General features: G+C 41.0%; 2 protein-coding genes and 1 long non-coding RNA gene across 12 annotated transcripts; 1 reads left to right on the top strand and 2 right to left on the bottom strand.

The window, feature by feature from the left end:
* Positions 1-293: 293 nt before the first annotated feature.
* On the bottom strand, positions 294-12,923 carry Gpo1 (glycerophosphate oxidase 1). 3 transcript variants are annotated; one of them, XM_022811811.2, is made up of 9 exons: positions 11,588-12,923; positions 5,181-5,332; positions 4,358-4,513; positions 4,011-4,152; positions 3,304-3,445; positions 3,000-3,133; positions 2,645-2,776; positions 2,062-2,405; positions 294-1,848 (listed from the first exon to the last, which is right to left on the bottom strand). In XM_022811811.2, exons 1-9 carry the CDS (start codon positions 12,353-12,355, stop codon positions 1,626-1,628), a joined length of 2,193 nt encoding a protein of 730 aa, XP_022667546.1. In that variant the 5' UTR covers positions 12,356-12,923; the 3' UTR covers positions 294-1,625. The 3 variants fall into 3 exon arrangements, with proteins under 3 accessions (XP_022667546.1, XP_086849374.1, XP_086849375.1); XM_086993248.1 differs by lacking the exon at positions 11,588-12,923 and adding an exon at positions 6,747-6,803; XM_086993249.1 differs by lacking the exon at positions 11,588-12,923 and adding an exon at positions 6,026-6,046.
* Positions 12,924-13,116: 193 nt separating this feature from the next.
* On the top strand, positions 13,117-21,530 carry LOC147754969 (uncharacterized). Its single transcript, XR_015330423.1, has 2 exons — positions 13,117-13,654; positions 20,426-21,530. It is a non-coding gene; the product is annotated as an uncharacterized LOC147754969 (long non-coding RNA).
* Positions 17,258-26,482, bottom strand: LOC111252730 (poly(U)-binding-splicing factor PUF60-like). Of its 8 annotated transcripts, none has more exons than XM_022811071.2 (7): positions 26,290-26,482; positions 25,892-25,961; positions 22,175-22,398; positions 21,160-21,393; positions 20,450-21,017; positions 18,587-18,884; positions 17,258-18,425 (listed from the first exon to the last, which is right to left on the bottom strand). In XM_022811071.2, the coding sequence occupies exons 1-7, from the start codon at positions 26,323-26,325 to the stop codon at positions 18,146-18,148; spliced, it is 1,710 nt and encodes a 569-aa protein (XP_022666806.1). In that variant the 5' UTR covers positions 26,326-26,482; the 3' UTR covers positions 17,258-18,145. The 8 variants fall into 8 exon arrangements, with proteins under 8 accessions (XP_022666806.1, XP_086849379.1, XP_086849378.1 ...); XM_086993253.1 differs by lacking the exons at positions 25,892-25,961; positions 26,290-26,482 and adding exons at positions 22,631-22,744; positions 23,428-25,275; XM_086993252.1 differs by lacking the exons at positions 25,892-25,961; positions 26,290-26,482 and adding an exon at positions 22,608-25,275.
* Between the last annotated feature and the right edge of the window lie 1,287 nt (positions 26,483-27,769).

The following is a 27,769-nucleotide window of genomic DNA, read 5'->3' as shown; positions in this document are numbered from 1 at the left end:
GTTACGGATAGTTGCGGGTATATAGCGTCCTGCCAATCAGTCAAATGCCGGTCGACACCCATCAAACCTCGATATTTCTATAATATGTATATATATATGTATATATATATATATATATATATATATATATACAGCGCCAAATATGGATTTTTGTTTTTCATCTACTGATTTATCATCAGGTATACTTAGTCACCTAAATAATATTAGAAAAACGTTAATCCACAACCATAATTTCTAAACTGAGGAGCATATTTGTATAATCGTTTCTAGCCATTTTTTTAGAAAACAAAGGCTTCTGCGGTGCGAAGATGTCCAAACTTTATTCAAATGCATCTCTCACGCTCGTATACTACCAATATTAAATTATACTCAATTAAATTATATATATCATCATTGGCATTCGTCCTTGACGATAAAGCATCGTTCTCGTGTCATCTGCCTTCGATCTCCTCGAACATTCCGTGCATATTCTTATTTGTAACTATAAACATGCATATATATATATATGCATTATTGTTAATACCATATCTTTACCGTATGTCGCCTTGCTTGTTTTATTTTGCAGTAATGTCAACACTCTCACCTAACAAAGCAGTGACCCCTATAAGAGGAATAATGGAGACAACGAAATTAATGAGTCGGCAGTCGATTACATCAAACGATGAGCCTAATAGATCCTTTGATGTAGAGGCAGGCATCTTGAAATTGGCTGGCACGTTTTCGCCAATCGTTCAACACACATGAAGGTTACGCGTATACGAACAGGCTGTAGGCTAACAGTATCTGACGCTCACATTATGACGATAGGAATCAGCAGTTACTGAACAAAATTCTAGTTTGTTTAGGAATTAACTATGGTTAATTCAGATATACGAATCTTGGTGGTGATTCAGTGGTGAGAAATCGAAGCAACAGCAAGATCCCATTATCACACAAGGTAGGTCGTGGAGAACCGTTTCTTTCCCGCTACCTAAGCCTAGTAACCCTGTAGTTACCAGAGAGTCGTGTCTTTAATGATACACATTGTTAACTGGCAAACGCGAATTGCTCACTAGGTAATCATGCATTTGTAGTTTACTGTGTTAATGAAAAATGTTTGTGTTGGGCCCCTCAAACATTTCTGGGCCGCTTGACTGAGAATCCTAAGAGGTCAATGTAATGTCGGTTTCACAACTGCATATTTACTACCGTACATTCAAGGACCATTACTAAACCTTTGACTGATGCACTTATTATCTAGAGGGAGTGTCAGAGGACATTCTATTATACGCTTGCATAAAGCAAGTTAATCTGTCTTCCTTGGGTCAAAACAGATATACTGTAAATTGTGTACGCGTAGGACTCTGTTGAAGCAGTTGGTATCTTAACACATCCCTAAAAACGCCTTACGTGCATACAAATATCATTGGATACGACTGAAAATGTCTCCAGGCAGGTAATTTCATGCGTTACATACGCAACCACACAAAGATACATAGAGCCCCATTGAAAAACAAGATGCGTCTCAGTTCGCTCAAGATTGATTGATCCATCCAGCTTGGGTCTCCCCTCGATTCAGCGTCTTTGCTTTTATTCTAATTATTAATATAAAGCTAGATCTTTTTGAGTCATCTGATTAGAGCAAATTAGAGCCCGCCACCTGAACGGTCTACGGAAAGCTTTTTCTCGTAGTCTCGGTCCACAGCCTTGGCGAGTCGGCTGCTTGTCACCTTGCCGGTCTTAAGACCTGACATGAGTTCGAGGTATTCACCGAGCTCAATCTGGCCATTCTTGTTTATATCCACTTCATTAAGCATTTCATGAAGCTGCTCTTGACTGACCTGAGCCTCACCTGATTCTTTCAGGGTTCTGTAACCGTATTTAATAAAGCGAAAAATAAACTTAGCGATATTGTAAAACCTGCTTTTATATTTTACGTTAAATGCTTCGTTGACATAAATGAAATGTTAAATGGGACGCATATTTTTAACCACAGATCTATTGTAAAAACCAGTGAGATTAAATAATAAATCAAATGTATGGTCGCTATGTCACTTGCATATTCCCGGAATATTGGCATACCGTTTGAGGTCCATAACTGTGATGTATCCCTTTCGGTCACGATCGATGTTCATAAACTTTGCGATGTACTCATCCATCTCCTTCTTTGTGAAGGACATTGTTGATCGTTGTTCCTTTGATTCCTTGTTAACAGCGCCACCCATCTGCGTATTGAGGAACTTGGTGGCCTTTTCGATTTCTTCCTTCTTTCGCTTATTATCCCACTTCAGCTCTTCAGCCATAATGTCAACGATACGCGGCAGGCACTCCTGGGTCGCCTGAACGTGCAAGAAGGCGAGACGCAGCCGACGTGCGATAACATCGACGGCGGTATAGGCATATTCTTTTAAGACGGCATATCGGACCTGAGTTAAGAATCGCAGTCAAAAATTGCATTAGACCCCGCTAATCAAGGATACAATTGACGAGAATCCAAATAGTGGACAAACTCCGATGTGGTGATGTTCATAGGGCAACTACGTGAGAATCATCGCGTTGGACTGCCGCGAATTTGATCTTTATGTAGTGCTCGAGAGCTAGTTGAGTGAAGTTCTTATGATGTATAAGTTGTAAAAGGTTTGAGTAGAAGGCGTGAGCTTGTTACCTCAGCTTCAATATAAGGAAACTCCTCATGAAGCCTGCGGCCAACAATAGGCGAACGTTTGCCAGTCAGCGCAGCCAACTTGGCCACGGAAAAAGCGCGATCTCCATAATCTGATGCTAGATGTTTTGCCACCTAAAGTGTTGCACAGATGTTGAAAAAGAAATGTATGTATAATTAATTTTGATTGAGACTGATTAACATACGGGCGTATAATCGTTTAGCAATGCTAGGCTATTTGCCTTCACTATATGCGAGAGTCACCGGATTTATAAACCAGAATAATTTTAATTGCATTCTTAGTTATTATTAGTAAGTGTTGCGCTTTTCTTTAGATATACTTTTTAGCTCCACAGACCTCGGGGTCCAGGCCGAAATCTTGTACTAGCCGAATGTACATGATGGGAGACCAGCCTGATGCGCCCTCAAGTAGGACGTGGTCAGTCTGCGAAAACGCATACTTCGGGTTCAGTGTTTCCTCACCTGGTTTTCCTGCACCATTAGGGTAGTGGACAACAAAAATTTAATTGTTACACCCAGTTTATGAAATTTCTTAGCGACACGTTACATTTAGTGAAAAACTAAATGGCCTTCTACTTGTCCTCAAAGCTTTTATCTATCCTACTCATAATGACCATCGTCCTTATTTAATAAATACTTACGTGATTTAATACATTCGTCCACAGTTTGTTCAGCCATCTCTCTGTATGTGGTCCACTTGCCACCAGCAATAGTTACCAATCCTGAATCGCTGACTGAAATGATATGGTTTCGTGCGATGGACTCCGTTTTTCCAGCCTTAGACTAAAATTCAATACGTTATGTATTTAATAACATTAATAATGTGAAAGGGATAATAGAAGTTGATTATAAATAAGAATTAGACTTAAAAAAAAAACTGCATTTCTTTATATTATGAATGATTAGTTAAAAAAGCTTGCTACTAGCGTCTGCTAACTACTGTCGAATTACTCATTTTTCAGGTGCACTCGTCGACTGGGCAGGACACATCCGCACAATACCCCGTATTCAATATGATCCTTTTGCGAGAAATTGCAGTCTGTAAGCTTCTAAGCCCTATTTAAAAGCAAACACGTGGCTAATTTTCTGTTTGATGAGTAAACCATATTTGAGGTTCACTAAAACTACATAGACACTAAGTTTTTTTAATCGCGCAACGCCTACTCATATCGCAATTTAGGGCATCCTGTCAAGATCTTCATATCATTTGTAAATAGCAAATCTAATTTTACCTTTTCTCTTCCCCCCAAGTATTCCGCTATTTTTTGTGCGTGTTGTACCAGAAATTGAAAAAAAATCGCGTAGAGCAAATTGCCAGTACAGAACCGACCTGTTTGCGTCCTTTTACCTTCTTGCTCAGGTCGAGAACCAAAGGCCGGATGCCGGCCCAGGCCGAAAGAACATCTCCTCGGCGGACGTGAACCTCCGGCGAGAGGTAGTTGCGGATCTCTTTAAGAATAAACTGGATGTCGTCTTCAGTTGGCGCAGGGCTGAAATTTAAAGAAACAATGCAACGTAAGTTTATGTGCGAACTTTGCTAAGTTGGGTAATAACACAAATACTTGAACTAAACTAATTGATTGACTGTGTCAAACGTAACACTGAGGTGAGAGATTGCGAATTTATAAAATTTTATTGAAACAAAGCACTAATTTGATCATTTAAAATACAAATAATATCGCAAAATATACATACTCGTGAGTCAGTTCGCAGGGCTTGTCTGTGGTACCAGCAATCGTTTGACCTTGCCAGGGCAAGAAAAAGATTACACGGCCATCGGAGGTCGCTGGATCAAGGAGACCCATATTCTGAGGACTGTAGTACGAAGGTAAGACTACGTGCACCCCCGAGCTGCAAAAGATAAACATAGCCAAAAAAAGCAATGGTTTTATATATACGTTATAAGTAGCGAGGCAAACCTTTTCAATGGCACGAGAACTGTTATTTCGAATTGGGATGCCTTTAAACTGCCCATTAAACTGTTTTTCAAAGTGGCTTCAACATTTCGTAGACGATACAAGCTGTGTTTATGACAAGTTGTGTGGGTTCATGAAAGTGTAGTTCACCTTAAGAAATACAGAAATGTTCAGGTAGGCGTGTTAGTGAAATCGCCATTTCGTTACTAAGTTCCACGAAGGATTTCACGGCGTAGCTATAACGCTCAGTTTCAATATATCAGGTATTCAAATATTTTGATAGTGCGTGACAACTGGGTGCTTTTTTGTAGAATCGTAGAATGCCTTGAGATTTCACTGAATGGGTTTCACATTGACCAAACGATAACTGAGCGAAAAACAAATTTCGATATAAAGCGACCTCCATTCTCACGGAACCCATGTGGAAAAAGTACCTACCGAATGAAAGCCTTGCTCGGTCGTGGATAGGGAAAAATCCGGTGGCTTAATAATGTGTCGTGGGGCTTCGCCTAGTTAGCATGGAAAAGGACTGATTGAAAAAGCAAATTTTACGACCGTAGCCTTCGTACTCGACTAATACGCCTTTTATATTCCAAACATACCTCGGCTGGCAGATTTTTTTAACATTTGGCTCGTCCATTATTCGGATGTTGTCAGTAAATGGGCCTGTTGCGTTCACAACGCACTTGGCGCGCACTTCAAAACATTCTCCGCTAGCCTCGTCTCGACAGACCGCTCCACGGGTTCGTCCATTCTGCAACAGCATTTAAAGGACTGCAATTTAGTTCGCCCAATTTAGGTGTGCCCAGGAGGCACCGATTGAATAATTCCAATCGTACCTAAGTAAGACATTTTCAAATCACCGCTAACTAAAACCCTAAAACACGACACAGTCATTAAGTTCAATAATTGGAAAAAAAAAATAGTCTAAACGATAAAATTGCTCTACTAAGGATTCGTTCTGAAAAAACCCTTTAAAACTCTTAGAAGCAAGCAGATGTCATGGTTCATAAGATGAACTGCTCAGCATATTGTCTCTGTCACCTGCATAGCGGATACATGTCTTAAACGACGGATTAGATGCGTTTTTAATAAAGTAAGTTTTCAGAAAAAAACAGGTTTGACGGTTCGTGTTTGGATATGCAGGGTGAACGAAAAAATAATTTTCGTTATTCCTGTATTTCAGAACTTTTACAGCTATAATCGAAACGATACTTCTAATTACTCAAACGTAGTTAGAACAAGTAGATCCCCAGTTTGGATTCAATTTTAGCCACATGATTACACGACCAATTGTATCCACATCTCTCTATGTCTCCTAACTAACATTTAGGCTGGAATTGCGTTTCGGGTATCGGTAGATTTCATCGGCAGACACCTCACTGCCTCATTATCGCGGGGCGTGATCGCTTCTACTTGTTAACGACGTTTTTTAGCGAAAAATTACCTGCATTTGCTAAACAGGTGGGCGAAAATCAGGCGACTTAGCAGTACAACCAATAGCTTTCAACCGTTATCGTAGTAAAGGTAGGGTTAGCAAGATTTTGACTCATAGCGCACAAGGACAACCTTTGCGAATAGGTTCTCAGAATTGAGCCGCAACGTAATCCCAATTGAGAAGTAAATACAGATATCTGTAGGCAATAGTAAACATGGATACGTAAGCGTAGATAGATCACATACATGGGCCATCACACACGTGGCCAGTTCAGGGTTGTGATCAAGTGAAACGGTGACAGCTCAAGAGCCTGCAGCAAAAACACTAGAGAGTGACAGCGTAACCACTATATCCACTAATGGGAAAAATCGCCGTGAACGGAATGCTATGTCCATATGAGTGCCATTCGAACAAATTTAAAAAGTCGATTTTGGTTTTATATGAATTATATTGCATCGATTTGTGTACTTGTGTTTCTAGCTCAATTTACACACCTCGGCTTTTACTAATTGTAGCAAGGGAAGCTTTAAATTTGCCCACGCTTGTTTTCTGCAGCAATCTTCAAAATGATTATATTGCGAACTTAAATGACATTACACTGCAGGATATATCAAAAGGATTTCCGATGGTCTTCCTTTAAGTCAACTTTTGGCAACCCCATCTTGCAAATGTTCTGCAGACACTCAACTCTATCTACGGGAATAATACGAAAAATTCACTGAATTTCTACCTGTATGGAAACACTTCCACAATGGAGTATCAAACCAACCATCTTCCATTTTTAGCCAGCATCGATCCCTTATTAATGTTCACTTTCCAATTACAGCCAAAGCATTCAACCACCTCCAAAAGCGTTCTAAACCAATAACGTGAAAATTGTTAATACCGTCCGCTAAGAGTAATCTAACACAGGATTTCATCGAAATACCCTTGGCATCTGGCACAACCTGATATATACCTATGGGGCAAGGCGTGTATCGGTAATCATAGGAACGCGAAACACTACGCGAATTGGTTTATGCGATACGACCTTGCGGGATAGCGAGTCATTCAGTATTCGCCGAAGTACTAAAGGGCATTCTTTATAACGAATTTCTAGAAAGGGCTGTATCATTTATAAATGACACGCCCTGCCCATCGGCTGTGATATATTCTATAACGAGCAATTTGAATTATGTCTAGCCAGTTGCAATGTTGACCATGAAAATATTTGAGTACTACTTTGACGTATATAACGTTATGGAAAACAATGCAAGCCATTCTAAAACAAACGGTTCATCTCAGGCAATATATTGAAGCCTGACATTACCTTTTGTTTTGTTGAGTCCCTTTATTAGGACATGAAAGAATTTTGTTAAGTAGTAGCTTCCGAAAGGTAGAGCGTGGCATGTTATATACGCTTCTGGTTATGTGTGATATGGCCAATACGCACAGCACTATGTCACCTAATTTAAAAATATCTAATTAAATCTGCAGCTCATCAATCTATCATCGTTTCGAACGATTTTTGTCAAAACAGCTAGTAATATATTCGTTTTCATTTGTTCGTTTGAATTTAAAAGAAGAATGCTTTAAAAATAGATTGGTGGACACTAATTGCGGATAATCGAACCATCTTAATTTCTCCGAAAGCTATTTCGGTTAACGTCACTTCGGACTGCTCGGTAAATATAGGTTGTCATGATAATGATTTGAAAGGTCATCGAATAGGAATTCTCAGACCTTAATGTTATATTATGTCAAAAGGCAAATATGGCGATAATGAATGAAACGGCTGAGCTTTTATTTGTAGCATTATCCATTACGGCATATCTACACCGAATCTTCCCGTTCTAGAGAAAGCCACACTTAAACGGCCTTTACATATATTTTTCGTATCAGTTGAGGATGCGCGTTTCACAAACTCTTAAAGCAGTATCATAACTTGCATAGATCATCCCTCAGCTATACCCTTTCCAGCTATTCACTGCACTCAGTATCTAATGAGACTGATCGACGTACGTTCGCCGTAGTGGAAAATTACTCCGAGAGATCGACGTGACGCTACACTAAACTGCATTACCAAGCACGGATGGAATTAGCCACTCTAATCACAGTGTTCAGGACCTAAGGAAGTCCCGCGCTCCAAGTTCAAGAAGTCCAAACGCTAAATGTATAATATAATGGCAAAAAAGTGGACTAAAATAGAATTTTTAAACGACGACAAGAATGGAAGGTGTATTACAGTGTCCTCCTCAGGACTCATTTGTCCTTGCCCGCCATTCTAGGCAGCAGTGCTTTAGGTCAATCATTGGATCATGCAGTACAAATATTGCTCGTGGTGATGTAAGACGCTATAACGGCTGACTCGGCTTATCATACCCCACAGAATGCCAAACGCATCAGTGCGAACGGTCAGACTCAAAGCAACCTTCAATGAATCCTTGACACAACCTGTTAGCTATCACCAGCATGCACAGTCATTGTTTGACGTAACGACAATATTGATTGCACTACTTTTTCTCTTACATTTCTGTCGACATCGATAAATTTTATTAGGTCTTCTTAGGTAGACTAGTTCTAGAGTCTCATAAGAAGTCTCATAGAGAACTCATAGGAAGACGCATATAGTTATGGTCTAACTTTTACGCTCAATCAACTAAAGTTTACGAACAGTTGTAGTTTTTTTGAGGTTTTACAAACCAAAAAATATCGGTGTTATCAAAGGATTTACCTGTGACGAAAAAAAGGTCGAATAGCTTTACGCCAGCTGCACAGTGGGGCGATTTTTCGTGGTGTCCTTCATTCCAGATAATTTTGTGCTAGTCTAATCCAATTATACTTTCAACGATTATGTGCTAGAAGATGATTCCTTAGACACAATAACTAGACTGGCCATCTCTGTTGACATTGTAACAGTCGTAAGTCAGCGTTTTGAAGTGCTGCGCTGGAGCCTTCAAGCACTGCTACCGTATTGTACATGCCCTGAGACGATTTGTCGCTTAATGTTGATAATAAGCCAAACTATGATGTTTATTGCAAACAATAACATAATATATTTCAGTGGTTTATGCCCGTAGCAGTAGGTGCATAGTGACTGGTAAACGAAATTAAATAATTGCAATAGGCCACTCACATAAAACAGTATTATGCTCCAAATGAGAACCGGTCCTACTGTTATTCTAATCAAAGTAATTGCTGTAATGTGCAAATGTGCTATAATAGTCAAGCTCGATAAGGGTATCGTTGTATAAAATAGCAACATAAGAATAATAACATTTCGCGAGGAAAATGATGGGGAAGGTTTAGCAAAAATTAACCGTCTAAAAATTAAGTTCCGAGTATAATGACGTCTTTGCTGGTGTTTTACGATTAACTAGAAAGTCAGGCTCTAGACATCTGAGGCCTTCGTCTTGAGTCGCTTGTAGTGAAGGTACGGTTTAAGGCCAGAAGAGATAATTTATCTCTTCTGGCCTTAAACCATACCTTAGTCCTTAGTCCATGAATAGGACATGAATAAGTTAAACAGCGATAGCCATCAAAATTTAAAAGTTCCGAATACTGATCCGAAGTTGGGCGACTTTAGTAAATGAATTTCCCACTTAAAACCTCCGTCCCCACTGTTTGAAAATCACATTTTCGCTGAAAAGCACCACTTTATATTTTCTATTGAAAAATTTTTCAATAAGTGCAATACGTGCAACGAATAGAATGTGTAATCTACAGCGCCGCAGGACTGACGTCTTGCAGGTGCAAATAATAGTTACGTGAGCCGACGGAGGTTGACTGATTCAAACTCCACCATTGGCATATACCATGCAACTTAAGAGACGCTATTGTTGGTTTGAGGATTGCAATGCGATGGTCGATGGGTAGTTACGTACCGCTACGCACTGAAACCGTGCTTTCGGCCATGGCTCCCAATACAAGCAACTGACGATAATGGAAATTTCAGCTTTGGACTATAATGACTGAGCTAACTGTGTCAGCAAAAAAAAAGATAGTTTTCATTAATGTTTTTTTATTAGTGGTTGACCAATCGAATAATGAGTACCTAAATTCTTACAATTCGAATGTATATACAACTAAACTAATAAAAGAACTAAAAAAATTTGGTAAGTACAAACGTCTGGAAGGATACAACGTCAGTCAAGAGTAAAGTTAAATAAGGTATGAGACGATTTCGATTCGACGACTTATTTTTGAAAAGGCAGATAATTTAGTTAATAAAGGCACGCACAAACCGACGTAAATGGGACTTATTTATTCTGATCTCGTCTCAGCGCAGCTTGGAAGAGATACCCACGAGCGGATCATATGGACCGTAATATCTAATAGGATATCAACATGCCATAGGGTAGATATGGTTAATTACACTGCCTGATTCGCATTTCTCTGCTACGAAAATTAATAGAACTAGTAATGACACTAATCGAAATGTAACAAGCGAAATCGTGTGTACGGACTACTAGGAGTAATGCAGTGAATGATAAATACTTTCATAAAATTATTCGGCATACTACACACATATAATTTATGTTTCTAAAGCCCATACTAGCAGGTGTTTCATATAGCTAAATGTTCGGAAGGCAAAACTTTACCTAACGACTGAATTCTGATAGAACTAGCTTCCAATAAGGAAATGGCCTTTGCAGTGCCATGGTATCCTTTAGCCTCGAAATGTCAATTCAATGAAGGAAAGATTTGAGTACAAGGAAAACAAACAGACGCTAACTATATTTATAAACCAATAAGTAGAACAAGAATCGACAAGCAACGGCTAGACATGTGGGGCCGATTATACCAGGCTTTTGGAAGTAGGGGCAACGTCTCTTCAATTCACACAATTCATAAAAGAATAATCACACAACGTTGTTGCAATTTTAGATAAGCAATCATGTCTAATGAGGAGGACAGCGGTAAAACCGACCATAATGTCAAGCGATGTGTACCACAGCAGTCAAGTAAATTAATTCGAAATGGCCAATTCTTGTTATATAATCACGACCTGTCAAATATAAAGTGATCTATTGTTCCGTATCTTAACGGTCCTTAACTATTATTATTGTGCAATAACTATATCTAAACAAATGTTCTGATAACATGATCTGCTTGTTTATGTGTAATTCTTGAACAACAAACATTCAAGCTGTTTTCAAAATGTTTATCACGACCATCTCTCTCAGTGTCTAAACAGTTCTCGACCTGGGCCTGACCGCCAAGTGAAAACCTGGCATACAGCCAAATTACAGCGTTTGTTCTGTCTAGTTGTATCTAACCTGTGTCCCAAGATCAGTGTGACCGTCTAAAAGAATACCGCACAGCAATAAGACAAAACAATGGGCTAACGAAGGAACCCGTTCAGTATGCGTGACCCGTGGTGCGCAAGAGAGACGGATAGATACAGACAAAACAATGTTAAGTAAATTTAGTATAAAACGCAAGTACGACGCAGAGACAAACACTGGTTGATACTATAACTAAACGTTGCTGGCCCGAAGGACAAGAGAGGCTCAAGGTGCATACTGTTGCTGCTATTGGCACAATTTCCGTAAATGCAAGTGATCTGACTGTTTCAAAAAACACACGCACCTTGTCCTTTATGAGGTTAAGGACCCGAACGTGGTTGGCAACGTTGGCTCCAAATTTTGCCGCTGTTAGTGCTAATGAGACACACACACGTGAGTCGTTATGCGCTCCGTCGTAGTAAACCAATGCACCACAAAGTCGTTCCTCCTGGAGCATCGGGAACAATTCGAGGGCACGTTTTCTGCTGAGGAAATAGCTCTTCTTAAGGCACTGTCGACCGGCGACCATATCATAACATTTAATTCCCACCCAATAGTAAGGTACCTGCCACCATCGGTAGACCGGCAGCATGATCGGCAGTGCGTCCGCGAGATGGGGCGCCGCTCTGAGCAAATTCGCGCGTTCATTCAGCGCCTCCTTCACCATGCGGTACTGTTCGTAGTCTAGATTGAACACCGCTTTCTGAAGATAGCGTACGCCGCCATGAATTAGCTTGGTACTCCGGGATGATGTTCCAGAAGCGAAATCATCCGCTTCGACAAGTGCCGTCGACAGGCCACGCGTGATCGCGTCAAGTGCAACCCCCGAGCCTGTCGCTCCGCCTCCAATGACCAGCACATCATATTCTTTCGTTTTCTTAAGCGCCTCAATCTGTTGAGCGCGTGTTGACAACGTCGTACGGGGCGGTACCGTAGATAAACTACTGGCAGCGTATAAGGTAGAAATACCCGGCACGCTCAGGTTCCCTTCCTCCCCAAGCAGATTATAACTGAGGTATCCGACGGCACCAGCACCTACCGCACCCGCGATCACTCGTGCCCCGAGCATCATTCCCTACCAACTACCTTTTAATGAGCAAGTGGCACGTTCGAATTTCGCGTCTGACACGACTGCAACGATTATACCCAGCAGGCTCAAATCACACCACACTCACAGATTCTCCACACCACGACAACTCACGCACACAACTGCCTCGAATTACGAGTTTACCGGAGCGAATCCCTGACTCGCCACCACCACTCTAAGCCGGCAACTACTCTGCAATAGCACAGTCGCGATAGTGGTTACACTATTGCGCCAGCAGCAACAAGAGTAGTCTACCGTCACACGACTCATACAGCAGACATATGCAAGGTCACCCAGTAGCAGCAACTACTATGGGCAATTTCAGCAACGGCGACTATTTTACCACCGTCTCTGCGCTGCACACAAACGGCACAGACCGCAGGCGAAGGCAGATAGGGATATACACGCTGTCCTCCCGCTTGAGACCGTCTTTGGGCGTGAGAGAATGCAGATAGCAGTATTACCGCGGCACAGTAGCCGCGTCGCAAGAGGTGGCCTAACGGGATGGGACCGACTGCCCACAACACAGCTAGCTCAACTCGCGACGACACTGGGTATAAGCAAGCGGCTCGGAGCACAGCACAGAAGGGAAACTCCGTGGATATAGAAGCAATCGAGTAGTCATGCCAGACCGCGGCTATCAACGGTGCCAGCCACAGCGCAGACTCGGACGGTCGGTGCTTTCCCTCGTTGATGGAGAGAAACCCTCACTTGGCCAGAACTACCCTTTCTTTCTAAGCTGCTGCTGCTGCTAAGGTCCGTGACTGCGCCGGTCCTTGAACGGCCGTCCGCTGCTCGGAAAACCAGTTTGAGTAAACACGGCACGCTTTGCGCTAAAAAATGCCGAGGGAAGATTTGCTTTAAGCCAGGATTTTTGTAAATTACCGTACGTTATGGAATTATTAATAACATGTTACATTTTTCTTCGCATTGGACATAATTCACAGATTAACTGAGGCAGATTATGAACAGATAAATTACTTGAAATGGTCCACCAAATCCGAGTGCTTATCCTTTCTATGAACGGATGAGCCTACAAGATATGGTAAGGGCGGGCTCGATGGCGCCACAGAGAGGAAATGGAAAACCATTAAGCAGTATCTTGTATAGCAGCTATCCAAGATGCTGATCTATCACGTATTCTTTACGGAAAATGAAGTTTTGTCTGATTCAAAGAAACCGAGCCAGATGAGCTGAGACTTCTCAGAGTCAAACAAAAATGTCTAAATTTAAATTCTTAGATTGCATTTTACCCAGATCCGGTGCGAATTGGGAACTTCGTTTGTAAGTAATTTATGCAAGTTCGTGTTCTATCGGAAATATTTAAATATCGAATTCAACTGAATTAAGCATTTACTGAACTAGATTTTTTAGCACTTTGTAATGGTGTGTTCCAAACGGAGGATCATTAATTCGTATTTGATTCTGTAAGTCTCAACTTCGATATTACTATACTCGCTATATTGCTTCACGCTCGTGACAGTTATCTTGAAGGAGGTTTGTCGTCAAGAGAAATTAATGCTGCACAGCAAAATTCTGTAATAATCAAATGCTGAAGAAATAACAAGAGGACAGAAATGGATTTAGAAGGCATTTAAACATTTTAAATAGAGTGAAATGCATTTCAGTAATTCTGACTCCGTTAGTTGATTATTTGGGGTGTCTTCGTCCAGAGAATAATCAGAAAACCCTATGCCGAAGATTCAATTTCTCGGTCATGCTAGAAAATGGAATTTGCTTTCACAGATGCAAAAACATAATTTTCAGAAACTTGCTGCCTTTTTCGTTTTAGGGTAATTTTTATCACACGAAGCATTATTTAACATTTCAAGTTCCTTGGTAGAGCACGGGTTTGTTCCGTTTGGCATTAAGCACATGTAGTGATACGCATTTCGCAAGCATCTTAAATACGCACGAGCTGAAGAAGGTGCAAGCTTGGAATTTATTACAAGTACTGCAGCTGCGAGTACTGTGAGTGGCTAACGAGGGCGCACCGTTGCACTCAAGGCAAAGATTACTGGAGATAGGTAGTTTTTGAACAAGCAACTCCAGACAGTATTGAGTATCCGATCATTTAAAGTTAGCAGCAAAAGCTGCTATAGTGAGGTCTGGCCATATGTATAATATAATATACCCGATCAATAGCGTTTAATTTTTAATTTCGAATTTATAGAGAAACCTCAAATTTATTTCGTTTTTTAAGTATCTCTTTCTTTATTTCTTTGCCCACATTCTTAATACCTCTTGTGTCTAGTTTTGTGATTGAAAACTACAGAACTAATTTAATAAACATTAAAATCATCGGCGTGCTGGATTGAACGGCTATATCTGGTCGCCAATTCAAGCCCCGCCAATGATATGTCTTGCCACAGACAAGCGTTAATAAATAGAAATTTCAAAAATAGCTATTGTCTCACAGTGTAGTTTAATTAGTTTTTATGTAAATAACGTACCTGTGGAACGATAAATAGTTCTATTGATACTTCAGTATCATTCCCTTCCACGTGATTGACAGTAGTTTTTCAAACGGGCGGAGAACACCCTTTTGTATGTATATTTGTTGACTTCAAAGCATTTTCACGAAACAAGTTCACGTTTAGCTTGAGTGCCTATGATCGTATTCTGAGATGTCCGTGCTACTTTTTTACATGCGCATTCAACTTGTATTTGGAATAGTCTATAATACACTTAAGCTGTGAGCATTATAGATTGCGCTAAAGAATTTGCAATCTACTAATCAAGGAAAAAATATTTAACATTTGCTGTGGTCTCTTAAAAGTGTATTCGATAGTTTTCGTAAAGCTGCTGATAGAAAGAAGCACATTAACGATAACGATTTTGCAGCCATATGATAATTTAATGCACGATAACGATTTTGCCACCATATGATAATTTAATGTCCAATGACCGGTCTGTGTGAATCAGCACGCATATATGTTTGTGTGGCACATGCTTACATTATCAACGGCCCTAACAAATTCGACTGCCCCTACAATATCCCCAGAAGGTTCATCGAAGGCCGCTAGGTAGAATAGGAACAAACTCATGTAAGCAGCAAAAACTGACGTAGTTGTGTGGATAAGAAGAAAGCGACCGAAATTTTCACTGTCCCCCCGTAATAGCGTAGTGGGTAACATATTTGCCTACTAAATTTAGAGAAAAGCGACGGTGTTCTGGTTTTTAATCCGGATGCAAGTCCATATTGTACCGTGCTGAAAGCCAAAGCTCTGTAGCCATGCTGGGTTGCTTAACGACCGAGCGTAGAACACGAAAAACAGCTATGTCAGTGGGTGGCCTATATGTTAGTTTGTTTTAACACTGCAAAAAAATTATGAGCCAAAACTTCAATACAGAAAGCGATTCAATAGTGGGTTTCTTGTGGAGAATACCAATTCAGTAATCAAGAAAAAAAACGTCTTTATCTGAACCTTCCAAACAGCTATTCTGAATACCGATGCCCCATATCTAAACAAACCTATTCCTTTAAAATACTCCATAAGAAGCTACTTGACAATGACATTTAGGTGAATTAAAAGAACTGCTAACTATAGGCTTAATAACGTTGAAGAGCGACAAAAATTGGAAGATTATGAAAAATTCCAAGCTTTTATTATGAAAATGCACTTGTTCCTAAAGGTTTATCAAATAACGGTGGAAATGAGTTATAAAGAAGCGAACGTGTGGAAGAAAAGCTAACCTGTTTTTGATATCTAACGGTTTAGGCCTACAAGACCTCAGAGTTTAGCGAAAATTACACTAGCTCCAGTTAAATGATATATTGTATATACGTGAAATGCCCTTGCGTAAACCTATTACGTAGTTAATAAGTACTGGTGTACATCAGAGAACTAAAAAACAAAACGCCTGGTGGCTCTCCAAATTCGATGAACTTTGTGAAACGCTGTCAAGTTCAGTAGTTATGCGATACTCAGTTGGTGTAAACAAAAGCTGCTGTAACTCCAGTTCTCTACACGTTCATAGTTATCTGTTTGAATGCTTAAATTTGTATACGGTGAGTATTCCCATTCATCCCAAAGCTCAGCTGTGGTTGCATGGAGCGATCCGCATCCACACGGGAATGAATGGTCGAAAATACGATCTTTAAAGCTTAGTGTATTAACGTTCTGAGTTTGAATTACTGAGGATTTTACGCGACGACTTCCAAAAGGCTATAGGCATCGTGATTTCTTTGTTTACTGGGAAAGGTTTGAATCTGTTGGCTTGACGTTGCATTTTGCGCGCTTCATAGGTGCAAAGGATAAGCCTTTGATGAATTTCTCTATATCAACTAAGGCCAGCCTAGATTATGTAGTAATTCCAACTGGTTTGACGAACGCATCACCGTCTGAAAACTTGTGGATTTACGAAATCTGCGGATATTTGGGATTCTCGAAATCACTGAACCCATTGATTGCTGCACGCGCCCACTGCGATCATCCGTAAATAGCTAGCATGCGGAAATTACCTGTATCATTTTCACCCGGGACGAATGCTGATGCCTCTAGCGTACTCGTTGTATTTAAATCACAGTACACAAATGATTAGACAATAAATAATAACATTACCTATAAACACAACACATTTTTTCGCATTACGTATCGCCTTTACAGGATTTATTAATACTATAATGTCATAATTATGTTATAGATATTTTGTATGCATTTAATACAGCGTCACTACCGTTATGGCAGTGAGATAGTATATACACGTTCTACTCCAAGGAGAGGATTTGTCGTCTTTGTCAATGAGACAAATTTGTCACAATTTAGACGCTAGCAAGATTGATCTGCCTAAGATCAATCAAGAATTAATTCTCTGAATTAATTCATTTCAGACTGCCTACGTTTAAGCATATCAGCACACAATAAGGTTAATATATTTCATAGGTAGATATTCACATGATGACCGACCTGCTTGGACGCATTCGCAAATAGCCCGAAGATTAACGACCACTCCCATCCGATTAGACATCTTATAGGAAAAAGTATGGTGGACTATCCCCAACTGGTACCTTCGCTTCATTGACGGTTATCTAGACGTTTAACACACGACATTATAATTCATTTATGATGGCTGATTGCCCACTAATAGTAGCCTTTGAGACAGCCTGTGCCAAGCACGTTCTAATGTAATAATACTACTTTGTCTTAACACCATATATTATTGAAACTACGTGAGAGGACATTCAAATAATGATACGTTCACATACTGTTTACATATTCCCATATTCAAACAAGGTTATCTAGGAAACTGTCGAAACTGGCATTTCCCAGGATATATACTTCAGTCAATTCAAACTATAGTCTCGCCTCCTCCTTCCCACACTCCACTATTACTCACGTTTGTTGCAAATATTCTTCATATAATGCCAACTTGGGTTGCAACCAGGCTTAACAATAAGCTTTCAATATGGAGGACGAACTTGGAAAAACATACTACCTACGAAAATGCAGCGCCGGAGTCAATAGCAGAAAAAGAAGTTGAAGAGGTCGCAGCTACAGCACTAATAATGTGGTAAAAAATAATTGCATTAATAAGTAAAGCACAGAGGCTAAAGCAGCTCTTGTCGACGCCGTTATTACTCTTCGGTCAAAACACCAAATTACGTTGCTACATGCTTTTACATGCCATATCGCCTCTTATGCAGATAGGTACCCTTAAGGTTGACGCCCAATTTAAATCAAACAAATAATGTTGATTTAAAGAGGTGTGCGTTAACCTACTATTAACCAAAAAGCTACTTATTGGTATCTAATCACGTTTTGGGAAGGTCATTTAAGCGGAAAGGTTACCACTGTCAAACAAAAAGACATCGTACATCTCAGCGATAACTTGTCGCCCCCCAAAATAGCGGTTGTGCAAAGCCTTAATAGCCATATGCATTTCTGACGTTTTCGAAAATTCGACGAAAATTTTAACCTCAATTTGAGCGTCCTCTTCTTCACCTTGTTTCTCCTTGTATATGGTTACCTTGTTCACTGTGCCGAACTTGCCGCACTCTTCTGAGATCTCCGGCTCCAAATCTTCGTCCACCTCGTCCTCGCCGACCATATTTCTGTAGGGAAACGCAAGAATCGATATAATGTTAGATCTTTCCTTACGTTTAAATGTCCCTAAAATCTCTGCGAAAACAAATATCTATTAACTATGATGAGAAGTCGACTAGCAATACTGAGTTCTGATGAGGTTCTTTTGATTTACTCAATGTGGCCATACCTGAGAATCATGACGCACTGCTCACGGGTCTTGGTACGCATGAGTTTCTTCATGACGGCCAGCCGGGCCCCGCCGCCCTTGATCGCTACGTCTCGCTCGGTGTCCTCGGAATCACCGGGCGGTAAAGGCAGCTCACGGCCATCCTCCAGAGACTCGTCTAACATAGGCTTTTTGGTCTCTGGAGGAGAACCCGTCGATGCAGTCGGCGGTGGAACGGGCCCCGCCCCACCAATAGGCGGAAGCGACGTTAGAACAGTTGGTGGGGGAAGATGGACCTTCGGCTTGCCATCAGCATCAACTTTAATAGAGAGTTGGCCAACCGAAAACACACGTTAGGACGGAAATCGTCGTTGTATTATCTGCCTAATACTGAATGTTATCTTAACACTTCAAAAGACGTCGTCATCTCAACTAGAAGTTCTACACGTGCGGATGGGTAAAAAGTTGCAATGAACAGCAGTAATACTGCAATAACATTTGATCATTCTCCACTTGCAAGAGAAGACGATCTAAGGACTGAAATAAATATTAACACAATTATGTACGATTTCGCTGTTAAAATCTAATCTAGCAAACTTCGAAATCAAATAACTTTTGACCTCGCTCGGCTAAAATGATGGTTTCTCAATTTGTGTTAGAGGTTCTTTTCGTTATTTTTACACGCTTGTCCCAGTGTCATGTCATTCGCGCTCCTGTACGTAATTTCTCTATATATAGCTCCTTGAAATTGATATAGGATACGTTTGTCAGCCAATTCTCTCAGGCTCCAGCTTCTTTCAGGGCGTAGAAAGCTTCGTAATCAGACGGATTTAGACCAGGCGAATAAAACGTAAATCAACGTTGGATATTATTTACCCTTAATCCAATGACGGCAATGCGGTCTGGCGTTGCTAGCAAATAACCAGACCGCACGTTTTAAAACTTCGTGCCAACGATCCATGAGTATTTTGATGAAATATCGGTATTTCAATTTCGGCGAGTACGCAGCAAATGCCTTTGATATACATTACAAATGGCACCTCCACCTTACCTCCGAATTTACTTGACACTGCCATCAAATTCGATTTCTCTTCAGCGACGCCATTCTTTCGCTCGACATCTTCCTCGGGTGCAACTAGAGACAGACCCATGCTTCGTGTACGGCAACTATGCTTTAGGCGGGTTTTTCGTTGACTAAACTTCCTCGAATTGCATGTGCAATACATCATACGTATTTCCAACTAGCCTGAGGCCAATCGATCCATGGAGGACCCATTTTCTGCTCAGTTTCCGCATTTTCACTGTTTGGGTTGTAATTTACGGGCCAAAGGCCGTAAACTGTCTTCTCAGGGAAAACCTTTTAGATTATGGTAATGTAATTTTATCTTCCTAATCAGTTTGATTACCTCTTTGTTTGTCTTCAATTTCCCTTTTAAGACGTCTGCATTATTCACATACTGTCCTTTTGCATAAAGGCTTCATTCTTAATCTCTTCAACAACCTTCAATGAATTTTCGCAGCTCTGTGGCCTTTGAGGAATAAAAACTTGTCCACTGAACGATGATTTTTGAGATTAAAGAATGTTTTGTCCTGGAGTACAACCGGTTTTCACTCAGTTTAATAACACTAGAGTATTTAGTTTTCGTTTTTTAAATTCTATTTTTTTTAAATTTAAATTTCGTCTGTTAACGCCGTGTAGTTCAAAAGTTATTCAATTTAAAAGTCCGTCGGATTCTGCATGTTAAACAACCACAATCGCGTCTACTAAGCTATTTTAATTCATTCTATATGACTGCCTATACACAATACAACATGTGTGATAAATAAAACCTCCTATATTTTGTCTACTCTATTCCACAGTAGCCTTAAACCTGGATTACTCACGCGTGACAAGTCCAGGCAGCAGTGGGTTGGCAGTTGGGAGCCCTGGTACAGTTGGAACGCCATTTCCAGGTTGACGGCCAGCTGTAAGCGTCCCAGTCGTTGGTATCGCTTTTGTGTGCAGTCCACTGCTTTCGAGGGCGCGAATCTTCGCAGCGGCGGCGGCGGCTGCGACCGCCGCAGCTGTGGGTAGTGGTCCAGCTTGTACTGGGGCTACGGGGAGAACAACGCCGAGACTACCAAGGGCACAATCGGATGGAGTGATGGCGCGACCTACACGCAGGAACTGGCCCCCCAAGTCGAACAGATTCATCGAAGTGATGGCATCCGATGCGGCCTGATTCGTTTCATAGTGTATAAACCCGTATTCACGGTGTTTCTCGTGCGGAAGTGTACCCGGAGCTAGCTTGCAGCTCTTGATTTTGCCGAATGCTTCAAACACAGAGTGAATATCCGTTTCACTTAGATCCTGATGAATTGAAGCTATATAGATCCGTGACGACTGCTTGGCATCCTCCAATATCTGCTCGAGAATGGGCGCTGCTTGGTGCATATTGGAACGTCGGCCCACCTAAAAGTCAAACGCAAGATGAATACTTAGAATATTTACAACTTTGTTCGATAGAGTAGTCATAAATGGATTCTAAAGTATAATGTAATAATTCTTATGGTACACGCGTCTGGAAAATGTCAATATTATAAATTCAACCAACCTTAATGCTTCGTCCTCCCATAAAGACTCCGTTCATCTGTTCTAGAGCAAGCTGAGCCGCCTCAGGGAGCTCGAATTCGACAAAAGCGAATCCCTTATGTCTTCGCGTAACGGTGTCATACGACATGTTAATAGCCTTTATAGGTCCAAATGGTTTAAAAGCTGTGCGGACAGCGTCTTCGCGTAGCTCGTAGCTGATGCTTCCGACGTATATGCGACACATTAATACCAACGCCTGCATCGAAAAGGCAAGACTCAATGTATTTGACACATACTAAAATAATACGGCAACTACTGATCCCGCAGTGGAATGTAGGGCTAGATTGCTATGGTAATATATTTTTAATAAAAGCAGTGAAATAAACGATTACATCACTTGAACCCTGCACTTCGTTGGATAAATTAGAACAATTTATTGTGTATAAGGTAGAAAAAAACAAAAGACGGACATTAACAGAACTTAGTCGTTCCAAATATAGAGGCAAATTATTACATTTAGGATGTTCACTTTGAACCTGTGTTGTTTTTAAGAGCTATAGCTTTGGAGTACATGCCGCTAACTAATTAACTGTGGTTGGTAGGTTGCGTAATAGGTCCGCCTTTAAATAGACACACGCTATGGTTTAGCTACGAAGCTAGTATAAATTTGCCTACGAGAATTTCTTTAGCGTTTATTGTTAAAGGCAAATAATCACCAAAATTTCGCGTCTTTAAAAGGACAAAAAGCCTTATAACAAGATAAGAGGTATGTACATGTAGTTAATTCAACATTGTTGAAAAGTCCTATAAGAAAAAAAAAAACAATTCAAAAATCCATACTCCACGTTGCTCTGCGAAAGAAAGGGGCATTGATCAGCGGTCGAAGCCGCGTGGCTTCTACTAGCGCCAGTGCCAGATAGGTGCGGGCACAGAATGGCACAGCTGTAAATTATATTATAGAATAACTGTTGCTGCTCTTGTGTTTGAAGCGGCTAAGGGCGGCCGCAATATTATTCAACAAAGTAGGATTAGTTTACCTGATAGCGTTCAAGGTTTTTCTGTTGCTGACTATGTGCCATGGTCTGTTTGATGATGACTGTCTTGATACTCTGCTCCATGGCGTACTTTTTAGCTTTGTCAACCATTTCCTTCTGTTCGGGTGTGAGATCTGGCATTTGGAATGACCTAATTTTCTCGAGTGTCACATGGGCTTGCGCCTTCAACGCACCTGGACCCGCAAGAACCGGCCCGGTCTGGACGCCTGCAACAGCAACTATGTTAGAATTAAGATAGTAAGAATAAAGTTAGCACTAGGCAAGTACTTCACTAGACCACTGCGCTCGATACTGAAAAAGTGCGCGTCTTTATTTTAAAGCGCTCTGAAAACTTCCTTTGCCATTCTAGTGGAAAATTGGATAAACTGATAGGTACAGGTTGAGCAAAAACCGCCCAAAAAATGACGTTAAATACATTCGACAACTTCCGAGGGCCACCTGGAGTGTCACAGGATCCAGTTGACCCGTGCGGTGACTTGCTGTCTTCATCTGTTGATGATCAGAGATTCTAGGCTCCATAGATAAATCCATCGGGTACGACATCGACCACTACTGTAATTGTGGACGATAGAGAGCAGCAAAAACGGCCAGCTGCTAAAACAGCGCTAAACACAAATTGTCACACGGCATAGTTACTCTCGTTATGTTAGTAGTTGTTTAAATGCCCACCATTTTCTGCCAGAAGGCCATAGCCAATAAAGATAGGCAGATATTTATGCCAGGTACACTAATAACCACACCTGTCCATTACAATCATTAGGACTAAAAACTTCAGGCACTGACGGATTTTGTGCGTTCAAAATCAAATAGTGCTACGATTTGAAGAATGGTAGGAAAAGATAGCTCTTTGGCCCACTGCACCTTCAGGTGTTGTTAACTTTTCGAGAGTAATTCTTCTTTGTCTCCACAGGAGACAAACTGCTATGCTTAAAGGAGACGTATCCTTTCAACAAAAAACTTCAGTAAGTAATGATATTAGCAGTGTGTCCGTAGGTGCGTGCCGAGGTTTTAGCCAGAGTTTTAATATTTGAATATATACTAAAATCAGTGCATACTACACTCAGATGGGAACGCGATTATACAATTATGGCGCGAACATCAGTCTGCCATGTACAATGAGCTAAGCCTACGGACGCTACTATATTTACTATATCTGTTTTATCTTTAGTAGTCTGTTCTAATAGCAATAAAGGCTATGAACTAGTTGTAATTTGGCTGAAAAAAATTAGCTATACAATTGATTGGAGATGCACCACGCCGGTACACGAAAGTAGCCCGTTTAAGCAGGGGTGCCTTTTTCGGTTATCCGGACCGAAAACCGAGTGCCCAGCTCGCACACGCCTTCAGGGCCGACACATCCACTGAGAAGGAAGAATTAACAACAACAGAAGATAACACAGACATACACACACAGACAGATCGCACAGATATACAACGCAAAAAGAGTTCGCAGCTGCTCAGTCGGGTGTCAATCGAGTGCGGTTCATCAGTACCAACCATCGTTCGTCAGCTGTACAGAGAAGCAGATGAATGCATCACAGATTGTCTCGTATTCGGGCACGGGATACCACCATTACCAGATGTTCTTGGCTCTCTGTATTAAAACGACAGCTCTTCGACGATAACATCGCAAAAAAAGCAAGCTACAATCATGCCATAATGACTATGCTTTTCAATATATATATATTTTACCAAGCTATATATATATATATATGTATTTAAAATAGACAATTGTTAGCCATGTTATAGAGACGTCAACGACGTTTTTTCATTATCAAAATTCCAGTGAGCCTATGTGAGCACAGATTCATAGCATTGCTTTGTCGAACGGTTTAGAGTTAGTAAGCAGAACAGAATTTATTCTCGAAGTAATTTTATAATTTCTTGTTGCTGGTATCGGAGAGATCATGTCTGTTGAGAATTGCAAAGAGAAGCGTATACGATTCGTAAGGGAACCCCGGATGTGCAGCTCCCGCCGGTCCCTAGTCGGTCTCAGACGATTGTTTCAAAGGGGGAGTTTGGCCAATCATCATCTCCGTACGCGTTTTACTGTCTCATATCCGGCCGCGTTGTCCGATCACCGTTGTCTAGTCCATTAGCGCGTTTCAAAATAACGACATTAACGAGAATATCATGAACAACAGAAGAATAAAAAAAAAACACAGAAGACAGCAACAGTACAGAACACAACAATAACAAGTCATGTTGTGTTTCACTCAATCGCTCGCTCGCTTTCTTTCTCTGTCTGATTTTCTCTTTCGGACGCACTACTTTGTCGCTAACGGCTGCCTGATCCGTATGTCTCCCCATCTCGCCGTAGTCAGTCATTCCATTCAGTCAGCGGGGGGCGTAAAAAGGAGCAGACTTTTCCTCCGGGCGGCGCGCTGCCTGCGCGCAGTACGTAGATTGATTCAGAAGACCCACTGATGACTGCGGGGGTCATAACGGGACAACGTGTGCTGTGACTCATAGGCTCCACTCCCGTCAGGAGTCTGCCTCTAACTTCTATCTAGAGGTTACCAGTCTCTCTCGTGGACGGACGAAAAGGAAGGATTGTAAAGATTGAAAACAACAACACAGAAGAAAATAACACGAAAAACAACAACAACAACAACGACAGCAACAACAACAACAATAACAACAAAATATCTATATATATATATTTTTAACAGCGCGCTAAAAAACACGGCAACTACAACATGAGATCACCATACATTTGTCACTGAATCCAACGCTACGGGTAATCAGCACTGGCAGTGGTACAGTGCTTATTTTCTTTGTGTGCATATTCGGGTTTATACAGTTCTCTTGAGAAATGAGTTAACTAAGAAGTTAATCTGGACCGCCAACCTACACAGCCGCAGCGTTCTGCGTAGAGATCATCACAGGAACGCAAGTTCTCAAGTCGAACTCTCATCATAGTGAGAGATCGGACACGGCCCGATCGCCGTACCCCGTCCACAGAGAGGCAGGCATCCAAAACAAGCTGTTGTTAGCGAGCAGCCAATCAATCAGTCTGTGTAAAAAGTGAACTTCTTTCTTTTTTATCTCAGAGTATTTTCGAATTTTCATCTTTCAGCTATGTCACACTATCTATATTTCTCTCTGTTAGTCTCAGACGGGGCTGTCTGTCGGGCCTGGACGGTCCGGTCACAGGGCCGTAGTGGCAGGACGATCCTCTCTGACGCTGCTTGGGAGGCTTGTTTAGGCCACAACAACGGTGGTTTGGCCTGCTCAAACCTGTACACACGAACGAAGTTACACAGACAAGAAAAAAGTACAACAGCAAAATGTTTTATTGAACGCGATCGGAGGTCTGAAAGCGATTCGACAAGACGGGACATCACAAAACAATCGAATCAACCAACCATCAACGAGCGAGCGATTATCGCCGCCAGGACGGCGATGCGAATTGAGAAACTCGATCGGAGTGGGGTTTTCAACAGGCTTTCTTCACAGCTGATTCGGCTGAACAGAGGCTGTAGTTGCTGTAGAAACGGTTTTCTGCTGCCAGTGTTAGTCGTTGTAGTAGTAGATATGGTCGTGTGTATTTGGTAGTACGTTTCTGCAGCCCTCCTATGTCTTTTTATTTTAGCCTAGCGTATGAACCCTGCCAGTATTGGAATTGCCACCTCTAGATTCCCCAAAGCACGATACCTGTAGTGTTAGGCTAATCCCCCTGGAACCAAAATTACGTACCACCATATTTGCTGTCGATTTCCGCGTGTCTCGAGCTGTCCGCCTGCCACATGTTGACACCAAGGTTTGCCTGCAACAAGACGAAATCGTGCAGATGCAGCGTGTTCGTTAGATATGAACGGTTACCCCATAACTTTATACACACAAGTTTAAATAATAGAAAGGACAATAAGATTCATACATAGGACGAAAGATATTAAAAGCGAAGTCAAACGTGAGGATGTGTCTGCATGAACTGCGACATAATGAAATGATGGTTAAGGCAAGGCAAACGCAAGTGATGAACTCTTTAGAATAAAATTTGCCGGCCAATAACGAGGCTGTCCGTCCAGGCTCAAAGCAGTCGAAATTGAGACGTTGATCAACTGACGTATATGGCATGATTTTCTGGAGCTTACCTGTGGCGTTGGTAACGGCCTACTCATCGAATACATTGTAAATATAGCGTATCCTCCAGCGCCTTAAGCCACAGTTGGAAAACAACACAAATTCTTGCAGCACTTCGATTGCGCGTCGAGCTGTACACAAAACAAAGATGGCTACCACTGCTAATAGCCGATACACGCTGGGACTAAATGCTGTGCCCGAGCATGGCGGTTTGCATTTTGCATCTAGCCTAATGAGTATGTGGCACTGGGTTTTCTTTCGTAGAAATCTAAGGATAAGCAGTACGTAAAAATGAATCCCTACCCCCAAGCCAGGCAGCCCGCCAAAAGAAGCGACGCGAAACACTTCCTCAAAACCTAGCGTTCGTTAGCTCAATCTTCCTGAAAATCAAGTCGAAAGATAGTGAGCGCACAACAGCACTTCAAATAACTATGCTGCAGTCGTTATTGATTTAAACACTCTATCATCGAGCCGTTTCGCCAGATCTATGGCCATCCGAGTTATCGGAAAAATCGGACTTTTCCATTCGTATCAAAATAAACTTAGCTGAAAGGGATGGCGCGCGATTTCGAAACGGAGAACCTTTACAAGCAGTTTAGTCAAAAAAAAAAATCAATAGACGAAGGATATGGATACTGTGCATTTGTGGTTAACCTTGTTTTGTTTACTAAGAGATTATATATATTTACCAGAATAAAGTGCTTACCTGTACAAGAATTCAGAAATTGTCTTTTCGAAGGAATCTGTTAACGGAATGAATATAACACATGAGAACGCGTTCTAACTACTTGTTCAATACAGGTTACAGTACATTCACTAGGCCATTTTTCAAGGTTCATAATTTAACGGGTATGACGATTAGAGAATAAAAACAGACAAATCTTCTGACCATTTTATATAAACGCTGTGTTACTTACAGAAGCCTATTACAAGAGTCTACAAGCCATGTGCTTAAACATAACATGCCAAGGCGATGGAATTATTTATTTTATTATTCCCTGCGTAATTTAGGATAGAGTATATTAAATAATGACGTCACATCTTTTGATGAGATATTTTTTGACCGTAGTTACTGCCTCATAGTTTAGAAGAATTTATTATTGAGAGCATTGTAGGTTCCCAATTAAAAGAAAAATTTAATAATGAGCTTTTTCGGAGACTACCAGTACTAGTAAAATGACTAGTAGCTTGAAAGAATGCTTCGAAGATCTCTTCAAGAGAAAATCGATTAGGCATTAAACATCAGATATCCTATATTCAGTGATACAATATCTTGAGTGGGCTCAAATATATTTGGTTTGATAGCACTATTTCTATTAAAAGAAAAAAAAACGTAAACAGTGCAAGGCCGAGATAATCGCGCATCGTAAAATGTAAATGTCAATTTTCTAACATGGCTTTTCATTCAGCAAAGTAATTTTGATCGTGAACGAGCCCTTAACAACGTGAATGTATCTATACACAAAGTCGTATTTTTTTCCGATCAAGGTT

The sequence above is a fragment of the Varroa destructor genome, unplaced genomic scaffold (assembly GCF_002443255.2).
Source record: "Varroa destructor unplaced genomic scaffold, Vdes_3.0 BEIS01000006.1, whole genome shotgun sequence".
Lineage (NCBI taxonomy): Eukaryota > Metazoa > Arthropoda > Arachnida > Mesostigmata > Varroidae > Varroa > Varroa destructor.
Note: the sequence above shows the minus strand (reverse complement) of the source record. Positions and strands in the feature narration are given on the sequence as shown.